General features: G+C 37.3%; 1 protein-coding gene across 2 annotated transcripts in view; it reads right to left on the bottom strand.

Annotated features, from left to right (window-relative positions):
- LOC137401721 (uncharacterized) overlaps positions 1-14,646 on the bottom strand; it is a 49,031-nt gene extending 34,385 nt beyond the window's left edge. For both annotated transcript variants that reach the window (XM_068088179.1, XM_068088180.1), the window contains exons 1-3: positions 14,588-14,646; positions 1,793-1,897; positions 1,367-1,479 (exon numbers count right to left, since the gene is read on the bottom strand). In XM_068088179.1, coding sequence (XP_067944280.1) covers positions 1,367-1,479; positions 1,793-1,800 — 121 coding nt within the window. In that variant the 5' untranslated portion in view covers positions 1,801-1,897; positions 14,588-14,646. The remainder of the gene's footprint in view (positions 1-1,366; positions 1,480-1,792; positions 1,898-14,587) is intronic.
- Between the last annotated feature and the right edge of the window lie 234 nt (positions 14,647-14,880).

Genomic DNA, 14,880 nt, shown 5'->3' with positions numbered 1-14,880 from the left:
GCACATGTAATATCATATAGCAGTCCTTCACATGTAATATCATATAGCAGTCCTGCACATGTAATATCATATAGCAGTCATGCACATGTAATATCATATAGCAGTCCTGCACATGTAATATCATATAGCAGTCCTGCACATGTAATATCATATAGCAGTCCAGCACATGTAATATCATATAGCAGTCCTTTACATGTAATATCATATAGCAGTCCTGCCCATGTAATATCATATAGCAGTCCTGCACATGTAATATCATGCATCAGTCCTGCACATGCAGTATCATCCAGCAGTTCTGCACATGTAATATCATGCAACAATCATGCACATGTAATATCATATAGCAGTCCTGCCCATGTAATTTCATATAGCAGTTTTGCACATGTAATATCATGCATCAGCCTTGCACATGCAGTATCATGCAGCAGTTCTGCACATGTAATATCATGCAACAATCATGCACATGTAATATCATGCAGCAGTTCTGCACATGTAATATCATGCAACAATCATGCACATGCAGTATCATGCAGCAGTTCTGCACATGTAATATCATGCAACAATCATGAACATGTAATATCATGCAACAATCATGCACATGTAATATCATGCAACAGTCCTTTACATGTAATATCACGAATCAGTCCTGCACATGTCCTGCAAAACAACGACGTTACATCAATTAGAATAAAAGAAGAGTAAATACAACCAACTGCCAGAACCCAACATCTGTGGCAAGAATTGCTCAATGCCATTCGCATGACTCGACTAAAATTTAATAGAGAATCAGAGAATGCCAGAATTTAAAAATCAGTACCATGACCAAGAACAGGTAGCTGAATAACCCACCTGCCTGAGCCCTCACCACTCGGTATTCTTTGGAACAATATGAAAACACGCTACTCTTTTTGTCTTGTCAGCAGATACACTATCTTACTAGTACAAATGAGGGGCTCTATGGTACAGTCTACTTCCCAGACTAATGATAAAAAATCCCACTTATTAACTCTTTGCTACCATCAGCATATATGAACATAAGGGCATGCTGTCAACAGTATGTGTGTTATGTATACTTTTGAATGTACCTCTCAGTAAACAATCACTTGGTCTATTTCATAACGCAGTATATAGTGTTAGGACTGATGAGAGGTTTGAGCAAGCCAGGGAATATAGTCTTTGGTCTGTAAAGAAATGCGGTACAATATAGTTCTGATTGCTTGCAAACTTATGGTAGCCCAAGAACAGGCCCTAAAACAACAGACAAAAGTTAGCAACTGACCCGCAGGCTAAATGAGACCATACCTTGCCATTTATATTATGCAACTCCGATACTCATAAATCATAAAATGTATTTGGTTTGACAGACCTGTAATGCCGATCGCATTTTTCTCAGGAAGATTAAACTTTTCCCACGCCCTTTTCAGATTTGTGTGCTGATTGAACTCCTTCTCTCCGAGTGGATTTTTCTTGTGATTAAAACTGTCAATTTGAAAAAGAAGCAAAGTACTAGCCTAAGCTCAAGACTACTAGCCAGAATGCATCTAGTAACCATGACAATATAACATCTGTGTAGTGCAATAAAACCAAATTTTGCGGAACTTACAAAACGATGCGCAATTCACTCTTTGCACAAGTTCAAGTCACAATCTACTGTCGACGAATCGATAGAATCGGTAAAATCGATGCTAGCTTTGAAAATCCCAGTAAGGTTTTATTGATGACAAAGGATTTTATTTATGGCTGACTAGAGTTTCCCTAGTCCTGTTGCTGAGAGCAACATGGGCGCACTCACCTGTCCATTATGATTTTCTAAAACTTGCAACCACAGAATATCACACCCTCTCCAAATGGTGCCTCAGTTCCTTTGATTAGACAAGAGAGTAATACACGCCTTAAGCTACAATATAAGATATTCAGTATCCGCGATTTTTAACACAATAACAAGTCAACAATTTTTTATAATACAAAAATAATTCAATAAGACTATTGGTCTAAGAATAGTTATATCTAATAACGCCTAATATCTGTTCTTTTAGCCGAGAAAGACATTTTAAACACTATATATTAAACTATTTTTTATTTTTGTGATGTTCCATTTTACGCATGTTGCACTTCATAGTTCCAGAACTACTACTTTGAAAACAGTAAATTTTATATTATCTGAAAGCCAAGAAAGTACTGCATCAATTATTTCAAAGAATTTTATAATGGAAGCAAATTTGCATGTGTAGTGTGACATCATATAACTCTAAATGTTAAACTATTATTTATGGACATGCCCATATATCAAACCATTTTTTTTAATTTTAGTGGCTAACTGTTGCCCTTTTTTTTCTTTTTTGGATTATGATCCCTGTAGGGCATAATTTGAAAAACATTTCAATTTAAAATGAAATTATTGCCAATAAATTAACATATTATATATTAATAAACAATGACCCGATGAATTAGAGTAACTCACTTGATAAGCTAGTAAAGTTAAGCTTTACTATAAAGATAAGCTTACCTTTACTAAAACAATTATTGTGTTTGCAGGTGGCTTAGCCTTTAGCTGGGTCAATATCTCCAAAAGACGACCAAAAGCTGTGTAATTGTTTGTTGACAATTCAATTAAATCAGTAGTCTATGAACATACATGACTTGAGCTGATATTTGCTGGATGGTTTTGGATGAACTGCTTTCTATTAAAGAAAGTTACTTGTTTGAAGCTTTTCACAAACCCTTGTTTAGACAGTCAAATAATTGCCCTCTAGCGGTTTACTGTAGCACTTTCCCATAAATGCAGTTTGGACTGTGGTTGCGGAACTCCTTGAGCTCCAGAACTTTTTGCATGTGTATACTCGTAATACTTATTAGATTGTGCTACTATAAGCTCCTACAAATTACTTCCGCCTCGCTCGGTAGGAAGGAAGAAGTAATCAAAAAACTGTAATGCTGCAGTATCAGCAGATTATGTGACGTTAGGCTCTGAGTGAGAGGAAACACTGTAGAGCAATCAAGGCTTGTCACAATCTAAATCCGTAACATTTTTCAACCATTAAAAGCCTGTGTGATTACATATGCTCCATCTTCTGGTCTTTCAGTAGTAGCGACTGATGTATTTGAGCCGGCAGCACGAATGTTGCTTGTATTGGAGTTGCTATTATGAAGCACTTTTCTAGTATTCAAAACAATGGCACAAGTGGATATGTCATTATCATCGTCTAAGTTACCTTAACCATTACTTTCTCTATATATTCAAGTTTTCAGAGTTAAAAGTGCTACTATCATGTGAATTATTTATATAATGATCAATCAAATGATCACTGACCATCGCAGGATCAAATAAAAGTTTTATTCCTTTGTTTCGAAAGCCAAATTGCTTGCTGACCGGTTTTTCCATTTTAGATTTTAGCGATGGAATTGTGATTTTGTATTTGTTTGGTTTGCAGCAAAAAGAGATAATCTTCAGACAATCGTTTCATATTGTAATTTATAGATGAATATCTTGGCGGCAATATCTTAAACATAAAAACGTTTATATGCCTTTTTATTGTTACTAGGCGACAACTTTATAAACATCCTCCAAAAAACGACACTTATGTCATTTCCCCACGGAAACAATAAACGATGTTGATAATCGTTACGTCGCTCATAATTGTCAACTGTGCTAGCTAATGACCCCGAGAGCTTAGAGCGGGATTATTTTAACAAATGTAATGAATGTGCTAACAGCCATTGGCAGGTTGGCTATCATAGCGTAGTGAGTTAGATTGGTGGTCGCCTGACTGGGAGGTATCAAAATGAAAAATCTGCGATGCAGATTTTTCATTTTTAGATTTTAATCGCTACAGCTGGACAAAAGACAAACATTCAGACTTACAAATATAGATTACCTAGATAAATGTCCGGCGTTGCCCGTGTAATAAACTCTTTACACAGAAAATTATTTTTATATAACATAACAGTTACTATTCTAACTTTCATACTTTATATCATGAAAAGGTGTTTTGTGAAGTTGAGATAAATTAAGAGAAAAGTAAAACAACTATAAAAGTGTTTAAATGTAAATGTGAAATAATTAGCAAGTAATCGCTAAATAAAGTCTGTTTTGCCATGATTACAATAAAAATGATTTAGCAATGATACAGTTAATCATTGTTTCATATAAAAGAATGGATAATGTTTTATTCATAGATGTATAAACCTAGATTGACCAATAGGGAAAAAGCCTGTCAGACTTAAATAGCATGGCGTAACGTCCTTGTATTGTACCTAATGCTTGACTGCACTGGAGCTAATCAAGAGAAGGTGACAAAATCACATTTATTTTCACATAAAAACCTTCATGGATATATAATCCAGTAAACTAAAGCAATTCTGTGATTATATCTGATAACCACCATAGATTAAAAGTATAAAAGCTATGAAATGTTGCACACAAAATCGCTTGCTGACCCAGTCCGACCCGATTTTGGCCCTCATTGCTAACCCAGAGTCTGGTCCGACCCTGTATTCCTTGTTCTCGTTCCAGCTTTAGCTAAGAAAGCCATTGATTCCATTTCCCTGATCAAATCAAAACTTCACAGGCTACTCATATTTAGTCATGTTTAGTTCAGCAAGATATTAGTCTATTTACTTAGCCAGGGTCTGGCTCTTTGAGTGGGTGGGCTATTTGCCCCCCTCTCCTTTCCCCTTCTTTCTTTTCCCCTTCTCACTTCTTTTTTGGAGAAGGGAAAAAGAGAGAATGGGGATAAAAGAGGGTGGCAAATAAAGCCCTGATGGCTCATGATTTGTGTGCAACAATTCATAGCTTTTTTAGTTTTAATCTATGGTGGTTATCAGATATTATCACATAATTGCTTTAGTTTACAGGATTATGTATCCAAGAAGGTTTTTATGTGAAAATAAATGTGATTTTGTCACTTTCTCCTGATTAGCTCCAGTGTTAACAACAGTGCAGTCAAGCGTGAGGTACAATACAATGACGTTACGTCATGCTATTTAAGTCTGACAAGGCAACCGATGGGAATAGCTATTATTGGCCAATCTAGGTTTATATATCTATGGTTTTATTATAGTCATGATTTGTCACTCAGCAAAACTATTGTGTAACCAGAGGGAAATTGTTAACTGTAGTTAAAGCTATAACTCATTTTCATTCAAATCCGTGTGCTAAGGAGTTTAGAATTCATACTGAACACATTTCAATTTTATGGGTATGTAAACGTGAAGCATGATCTTGAATTAGCCTTCGGGCCAAGTGGTTGGCGATTCTTAGTGAATACACATTTACCATAGAAGATCAACCGTCAATCATAAAAATATTCATGGATTATCATTGAGCTCATACCATTACTGAATCAGATGTGACAAGAGTCACAAAACTTTGTGGGGGACAATGCATGGACCGAATCCAAAATGAACTATTAGTGAGGGCACAAAACAAGAATCTGTAAGTACTAGAATTGCTGGTGAGAAGTTGAATACAGAATAATGTACTAAGGATTTGTTGGATGGCAAGCGTAGCCCGGAATATGTGTGTACATACTGTCAAGTCTTAGCTAGGTGTTTATCAGAGTCCTTGAAAGATGCTAACTTAAACCTAGCAAATTGTTATTGTTGTCGCATGGTAGAATATTCCAGGACTGATGATGGTTGCCAAATGGATGAGGAACAGATGAGTTTAGATTCCTCTATCAATCAGCAGATGAATAGCAATCAGCATTTCCCAGCATCTGACCTGCTGTAGCAAACATAACGTTTAGGTATACCTACATGTAGCTCTCATTAATTGTGTCACGCATAGCAGCTCCCAAATGATATTGCAATTATATACCAAGAATCATCAATTTTTGAATCTAGCCATAGTCACATTGTCAGTACAGAATTACGAAAATTTAGCATCATGTTGTCTTGGATGCAAAATAAGAGTGAATTGAGTGCTCGTAACTCATATACTTGTTGGGCAAAAATCTCGAAAGTCGATACTTTGTTTTATGAACACCCAAAAGCCGTCCGTGTGGAGTACACATACCCTTTCTCATGCTGGAATAATGAAGACCTGCCGGAGACTTAGACTGACATGATACAGGCAATGACTTCTGGTGTTCAATGTCTGGTGAACAGATGTGAGATATGCCAATAAATGTAGCCTGAATTTTTGCATCATTCCTCAAGCCATAGAACTCTCTGAGTTGGCCATCCTTTGAAAAAGCTGGCTATCGACTTAATGAGACATTTGACCATTCAAGGCAACAGATGGATTCTAGTAGTGACAGACAATTTCTCCTATTGACAAAATGTTATACCTCTACCGGGTACCACTGCTCCGCAATTGCTGAGGCTTTAGATAGCTGAGTCTTTTGCTAATTTGGCTTACCAAAAGAGCTGCACATTGACCAAGGAGCACAGTTTGAAAGCGATTTCATGACAGAATTCTGCGACAAGTGAAGAATCACTAAAACTCGCACAAAATTATATCACCTCTAATTTATTGGCGTAGTAGAGTGTAGAAATAGGACTTTGGACAATTTTCTTCATTGTCTTTTATTCAATGTAATAACAGGGGTATAATGACATTACTATCCCTAACGTGTTTGTAACCACGGGTGCATGATTTTTTGCCTTACTGTATATAGCGAGTGATGAACTAAAGGTGACACTGTTGAAAGAAGGAATAGATATGCTACTGCTCGAGAAACAACTTGAGGATTTACAAAATGAGTCTCAGCCTGCTTCAAAAAAGTCAGCAATGGAGGTAAAAGTTAAGCAAGAGTCTTCTAGACTGACTATGAAGATTGGTATCAACTGGTGTATAGTTAAGGCTGTAGACAGGCAGAGTTTTTTGACGGGGTAAAAACCTGTGCAAATTCTGCAATTTCAAAGAAGGCAGGACAATAAAACGGGAAATTCTCCAGTACTTTAGCCAATATTGCTGCCATTGCGGTCAGCCGAAATGGGAAAAGAACAAAGCAATAACTCATGTATTAAGGAGGCAATACACAGCACATCGCTGATAGGACAATGTATTAGATAGACCCAAGAGGCTTTAAGGCCTTGAAAGAAGATACTGGCATACCCCAGTTTTTACGCCAAGTTTAAAAGCTTACATGGTGAGTCTCAGATGCCTTTATCTGTGGCCTTAGAGCCTGCTATAGTGTCAACTTTTAGTTGCCAAAAATTCAGATCAACTAATCAAGCACTAAAATGCAGCGGGTTGCGCGAGAGCTCCTGAATGAAAGACAAAGAAAACAGAGAAAAGATACTCCCAAATAAACCAGTCTGAACTGGGCAAGAGAAGTGGGCCAAAACAATATAAGTCAGCCACACATATTGCGAAGTGCATCCGCGAAGTTCTGCTGGGCATAATGCTTATGGCAGTAACCATGTATTCGCAGAGACTGTAATGCGTGTAGAGCAGCAACCATAGCTTGGGAGAGTACTGCCAGAGCAGCTGACCGTATTCGAGTAGCAAAGTTACGCATAAGCCCGCAGTAGCCGGCCAGTTGCAAAACAGTAAAGATGCAAAGCGACCACGAGCAGCATCAACTACAAGCTCAAACTAGAATCATGTCTCACAGAAGTGGTAAAAAAAGAAATACATTTCAAAGCTAATACACACTAGTGTTGGGCCGGTATATAATTTAGTGTCGGATAGGATATCCTTGCACTTTTTTATCGGTTTTCCCAGTGTCGGCATCCTCGGTATTTACCATCTTCGGTATCCTTTGCCAACTAAACAAGTTCGATATTGTCGGTATTGTAGTTCGGTATATGGTTTTCAGTGTGTGTTTAGCTTCAGCTTACCTACTGCCCATTTTTATATACCCTAGGACACTTATGTATTCGCGCCATCTAACTTTCACATTTTCGCGGAGTCATCCTCTCGCGAAAATTTCATGAGCGAAACTAAACTGTCATAACGAACGAGCGAAAACGCGAAGTTAAATAGCTTTATTCATTGATATCTACCATACAATCGTCATAATAGAAATGCAGGTAATTTTCGTCTGTGGTTGGCCTCAATGGGAACTTTCTGGTAAACTCATTATAGCTAATACACCGACTGAGCAGGCAGAGCAGCATGGCAAAGCAAATTAAGATGATATCAGTTTAGTCACTGAATTTGTAACTGATGAGGATGAAAGTCTGGTAGGTGAAGTCATAAAAATGAATATTAATTATTGTAGTGATGAATTTCATTACCAATCAAAAACAATATCAACCCTTACCAAGTCCAACCACATTATACAGTTTTGGTTGTGAAGTTGGTTGTTATATACTTTCTTCTTCTTGGGACTCAAGTGTGAAAGCCACGGCAGGAGGGACCGAGATGTCATTGATAGTCCAAGAAACAAATAACAGCAAGTGATCAAATTGAATTATCAGTCTCACCCACACATTTCAAATACGAACTAGTCCCAAATTGAAATTTTTTTCTTATTAGCGAACTGGGCCTGAGGAATGTAATCTGTTTGTTCTACTGCATTGATTTTCACACCACTATATTTTCGCACTCATCAGAGCCGTGAAATCAAGTTGCAGCAAAATTTTACTCTGTGTGCTACTCACGAAACTAAATACTAGCGAAATAAAAGTGTCCTAGGGTAACGAAGGTGGGAGGATAAATCAAATATAAAACGTATAAGTCAAACATATCAAATATTAAACGGAGGTTTTATCAAATATAAACGTAATATAAATTTCATATTTGATAAAATAAAAAACGTATATTACGTTTTACATTTTATCAATGTAAGACGTTATATAATACTAGATACCTATAGGTAAGCGAGGTAATGTTCATTGAAGAAAGTTATAATATAATTCGCATGTGTTGTGTTTGCAGAATGTCTGAGAAACAAGTTGTGATTGCCAATGTGCACTAAGAGACTCTTTTTGATTAGGATGTTCGTCAAAGATGCGTTTTGCTATTAACCATGACATCAATTGACGCGCAATTTTTCTCATTTTTTTCTCATTCCTTTACATAGCGATTGAGCGCGAGAATGAGCTCTTTCATAAGCAGCTGAATGTGCGGGAGATTCTCCCGCGCACACACATAGCTGGTAATGCTGTAGCTTGTCAAATACAAAAATCTATCCGGATGACCATTTAACGATAGGCTTTCACGGATAAATACCGATCATATCAAACCGGCCGCGGATAACTAGCTGTCAGTGAAAATGATTGCTTTTCCGGATACCGAAAACCTCTCGGTGTCGATAAGAGCAGATAAATCCTCACCGGCCCAGCACTAATACACGCAGTGCTTATCAAATATGATAACTTGGAACACATTTTAGCTCAAGATGATGCATCACAAAATATGATGCAGATCAAAAAGAAATGAAGCTTTATCAAGCGAACTAAGCATTGTAACCTTGAGGTTACAACAAGGTTGTTGCTATTGAAGCGAAATCTGCAATCCAAGCTGACCAGCAAATACTTGAATACTGACATTCCATCTGGGGGTAGATGATGAGATTGATTTGTGAAACCCATCGTTCGATTAGCACAATAATGCTCAAGCCAGCATGACTGGAAAGCCAATGGATTAACACACAACTTGCTATGTAAGCAACTCTGATCCAGTGTTCTGGAAGAGGAACTTAGTGGAACAGAGCAAAGAACTACGTTCCACATCACCATAAAGAACAACACGCGCTTGATTAATAAAAAGAAGCCATTGTTATATGGAAGCATCACCAAAACAAAATACCAACAAGAAGTGGAGCCAGACCACAAGATATGCACGCATACACACAAATAGCAAAACGCCCAAGACATTGAAAAATCCAATAGTTAAAAAAGTCAACCAACAATCAAATACCAACAATCAGAAACTCCAAAGTGGAAGAATCCATCACAGAAGATGAGCCAATTGGCATGTCACATAACTTCTAAAAGAAATTAGACCTCTGCCAAACATGAACAAAATAACTGGAGTTGGGCATCATTTTCAACAAGTCCCATGATGTACTTAAGACAAATCCGCTCACAAACTGATCCTCTGCGACATAACAAACAGAACCTGAGTGCCTAAGCACTTTTTTACAGATTAACACAGACATCTATAAAAGAGAAGCGCTACAATGACTCGGCTTCTTTTTCCCTCCATTTGCTAAAGCTTCTTCTCTTTCACTGCCAAGGCTTCCTACTTTTCAGCTGCTGAATATCCCTATCTATGAACTGTCGAAACTCGCAGCCATATGGGACTGAGAAAAAAACAACTAAGATGATTGTTCGAGTAAGGGTGCACCATTCATTGACTATTTTTAACTTTTTGCTATTAACATTATTGTTTTACAACTTTGTTGTAATTGTATATATTGATTGTTGAACTTGTAGAATAGAGACGTGTCTTTAAATGGTAAAGATCATTATTGCTTATAATAGCCTAACACCTCTCTAGTGCATGAACCAGTGATAGTCAAATTAGTTCACACAAGCGTAAGTGTGCAAAAGTGTACAAACTAAGCATAAACAAAATAGAATAAAATGATAGAGCAAGTTCAACACTGATATATGAGCGGTTTTGAATGAATTGTGTATAATACATAATTTCTCCTTAATCCCACATGACACCATACCGAACAACCAATCACGCTGCTTGCAACATTTACAATTGTGCACGAAAGCTATTACTGACCTAGCATAATGCAACTTTTATGTAGAACCCATTTACAAGTGGCTAAGCAACGGCTCAATGTTGACTTCCGCAAAACGCTGAATATTGTGATGGATTTACTAAGCTGAGCTGCCTTAATTACCATAAGTGTTTAGCTATTCTCAGACTAGCCCTGTAATTTAAAAACCAGCTTGCGTTAACTTACCTTTGTGAAGCTTTGTGTACGCATAAATATATCTGAACATTCTTACGTTTATGAATTTAACTGTTTGAGTACTTATTATTTGTAAACTCATTTCAGCATTGCGCTTGATTGTATTGAATTGTATTGAATTGTTCTATCTTTTCATGCTTATAAAGCTTGTGTAAATAAAGAGCCATACTCCTTCACCAGTAACCTTGCTTGCAACAAAAACAGTTGTGCATGCAAGCTATTATTCATTCGGTGTAAGACAAATTGTACGCAGAACCCACTTGCAAGTGTCAAAGGAGAAATTTTATTATTTAATAAATGAATATTTAAAATTGAATTAATATATGAATAGATTTGTTTTTGTTATAATAATTGTTGTAATGATTATTTGATACTTAAATAGTAATATAAAATGTATTGTTTTTGTGAGTTTCCTTTGAGTGAAATACTACAATGGTTCTATGTGTAACGGTTAGCCTCTGGACCTTGAGTTCAATTTCTCCCAAGACAAATTTTGACCGCAGACAAAGTGGCACTTCTGCTCCACAAAAATCAGACTGTTGCTATAGAGCAAAATCGAAATAGCAACTCAATCAATGGAGATGGGCACTACTATAGTTATCCTTGCAATTTGTTTTGACAGTAAGGCGTTGCTGTAACAATGAGCCCAAGTATTAAGTATTATTGAGATTACGAGGCCTACTATCTCTTGTAGGCAACTCTCTGCAGGTAATTATTTTATAATTGACAATAATACGCCAGTGGTTTGTTTCTAAGTGTCTGTGAACTCTATTTTCCTCTAAAGGTCAAAATAACAATTATTCTGTCAAGGCTTACTAGCTCAAGAAAAATAACAATATGCTTGTATACTCAGCCCTATTTGTTATGGCCTTACTAGGTTCAATGAGTATGTATCTAGTAGGCGTGCAGCGATAGCTCTTGCTGTCAGGGGGGCTGGATAAACTCTCTCCTCAGGGCTCTATGGCTGCCTGGCTTGCCACCTCTTTGGGTGAATCATATCTGCTATGTATTCCTTTGGCAAGCTGTTTGCTGCCAGCTCCTTAGCTATCTTGGGCTTCTGTTAGTCTTCTCCTGTCTTGGCTCTTTTCTTGTGCCTCCCCTCTGCTGCCTGGCTCGCTGCCAGTTCCTCTCTCCTGCCTGGCTCGCTGCCGGCTTCTCGCTCTGCTGCCTGGCTCGCTGCCGGCTTCTCCTTGGCTTTCTCGTCAATTTTGCTCGTCTTTTATACTTGCCCCTGAGTCATTGCCAAAGGTCATTGGTTGGTTGTGTTTTGCTTGTGGTTTTTGCATCATTTCTTGCATAATTTCTGTTTCAGATTCTCTGCGGTGAGCTAAAATTCCTTACTGTTCTTGGAATTCCATGACGACAAGCGAAAAATATTTTAAGTCCGGCAACATATTGTACAAAACTGGCCATAACTCCAAAACTAATAGGAGTAGCATTGTGAAATTAATTTTGCAGTAATTCTCATTCTAAGACGCTACTAGTTAGCTAACTTACATAAAGCAAGAAACATGTTATCATTCTATGCCATTCTTTTCACAGCCATTTCTTCAATATTTTGGCATAAAATACAATATCTTAGTTACCCTAGGACACTTATATTTCGCTAGTATTTAGTTTCGTGAGTAGCACACAGAGTAAAATTTCGCTGCAACTTAATTTCGCGGCTCTGATGAGTGCGAAAATATAGTGATGTGAGAATAAATGCAGTGGAAAAAACATTACATTCCTCAGGTCCAGTTCACTAGTAAGAAAAAAATTCAATTTGGGAATAGTTCGTATTTGTAAACCACAGGTTGAAATGTGTGGGTGAGATCGACAATTCAATTTGATCGCTTGCTGCCATTTGTTTCTTAGACTATCAATGACGTCTAGGTCCCTCCCGCCGTGACTTTCACACTCGAATCCCAAGAAGAAGAAAATAGATAGGTAACAACCAACTTCACAACCAAAACTGTATAACCCTTACGCCGTCATAAACGCATTTATGCGTTTTCTAGGGACCACTGACATAAACGCAGTTTCTGACTTTCTCAGCAATTGTCTGGTAACCTGATTTTATTATTTGTTGACCACATAACCCACGGTCTTTAAGTGTTTTATGAAATTGACTGTGTTGTCCGAAGATTTCTCTATAAAATCAGCCTAAAACAACGAAGCAATTTTAAACTTTTGTTTGAGAATTTCTAATCTAAAAACGAACATTTTTCTGTGAGTTCATTAACTACCCCACGCGAGTCATAAAACAGGTAATTAGTTGTTGATGACATAACAGACAATTTAGATTTTCGTGATTATACAGATAATTAAAGTAGAACTTGAAAAATACTGTATACATATCATGAAGCAATATCGGCAATTTCGGTAAAATGGCTGGCACTAGGCCGGTAACGAATTTGTACATGATTGGCAGTGAAAGAGATAATGTGGTTGGACCTGATGAGGGTTGATATTGTTTTTGGATAGGAATAAAATTCATCACTGCAATAATTATTCTTCAATTTTACGACTTCACCTACCAGACTTTCATCCTCATCAGTTACAAATTCGGTGACTAAACTGATATTGCTTTGCCATGCTGCTCAGTTGGTGTATTAGTTATAATGAGTTTACCAGAAATTTCCCGTTTATCCTAACCACAGACGAAAGTTGCCTGCATTTCTAATATTACGATTTTATTGTGGATATTAATGAACAAAGCTATTTAACTTCGCGTTTTCGCTCGTTCATTATGATAGTTTAGTTTCGCTCATTAAATTTTTGCGAGAGGATTACACCGCGAAAACGCGAAAGTTAGATGCCGCGAATACATAAGTGTCCTAGGGTAATGAAAAATTATGCTATATTTTCTACTGCTATACAATACAACATTTTCTAGACCAAAACGATTTTATAAGGTATATCTAAATATACTAAATAAAGTGTTGTAAATAATTGTCTTGCTGATGAGTGGTTGCTGATCTGGTGTATGCTGACTGCTACTTCGCTCCAACAAGTCATAAATCAAGCTGGCTCCTGTAATATTGGTGGTGTACCTCTCCTTGTGCTTGACTCCCTGTAGAGTTGTTTGCTTCACTGAATAGCCATTAGTGATTGTTGTAGCCAGTTAGTCTCTTTCATATTAGGTGGTATTGGTCAATAGTAATCATGATTTAGAAGCAATTTTGTGATGTTTTTCATTCATAAGCTTTTCATTATAATGATCAGACAACTCCCAATCCAATTGATGTCCCATATATTCACATTGCATCAGCTGTGGTGCTTGGACAACTCCCATGCTTGATATTTCTAGCAGCATAGCAATGGCCCTAGATTTTCACGCTTGTTCGTTGATGTATCGCAGTGCTTAGTGCAATGTTTTGCAGCAGTTGTGGTGTTCCATGATCCCACAATTTATTGTTTCTTTTGACTTATTGGTCATCTATCGTTTCAAACCCTGACACAAGTGGCTAGTCAGTGGCTGACTTCCATAACAATATTTTAGGAAGACTTTATGCACATGCCATAGCGGACAAAACATGCTTACAAATGAGTTTACTACTTTACGCATTACGCAAGTTACGTTAGGTTTTTATTTAACAACGAACCATTACATAAGTGGAGGACTGCGCAATTAGAAATATTTAAGAGGTTTCACATCGTGATAATGCGACATTGAAAACGCTGTACGACCAATTTGAAGTAATGTCTATCGTACATACAATACTTGTATCCAACCACAACAGCAAACAACCTCGTCAAGCCTGCACTCACACAGTTACCAAAGTGTAGTTGTAGGTTCGTCCAAACTGAAAACGGTTACCACGATATGTACTGTTCATGTAGCTAATGGATGATCCGATTTTGATATGATTGTGTATTTTATTATGAAGACGTCAGAGTGAAACTTCAATTGGATTTTCCAATTATGCGCGGTGTGGTACTAAAAACGCAGGCAAGTTGATACAAGAGCCAAACCGACTGAGTCTCTACGAAACATCGTATCGAACTCATCTTACGCTAATTACGGGTAGCGCTGATTCATAGCAACGCCAATGATATTGGACTACTCTCG

This window comes from Watersipora subatra, chromosome 8 (genome assembly GCF_963576615.1).
Source record: "Watersipora subatra chromosome 8, tzWatSuba1.1, whole genome shotgun sequence".
NCBI classification, from domain to species: Eukaryota; Metazoa; Bryozoa; class Gymnolaemata; order Cheilostomatida; family Watersiporidae; genus Watersipora; species Watersipora subatra.
The sequence above is the reverse complement of the archived record's forward strand: the minus strand, read 5'-3'. Positions and strand labels throughout refer to the sequence as shown.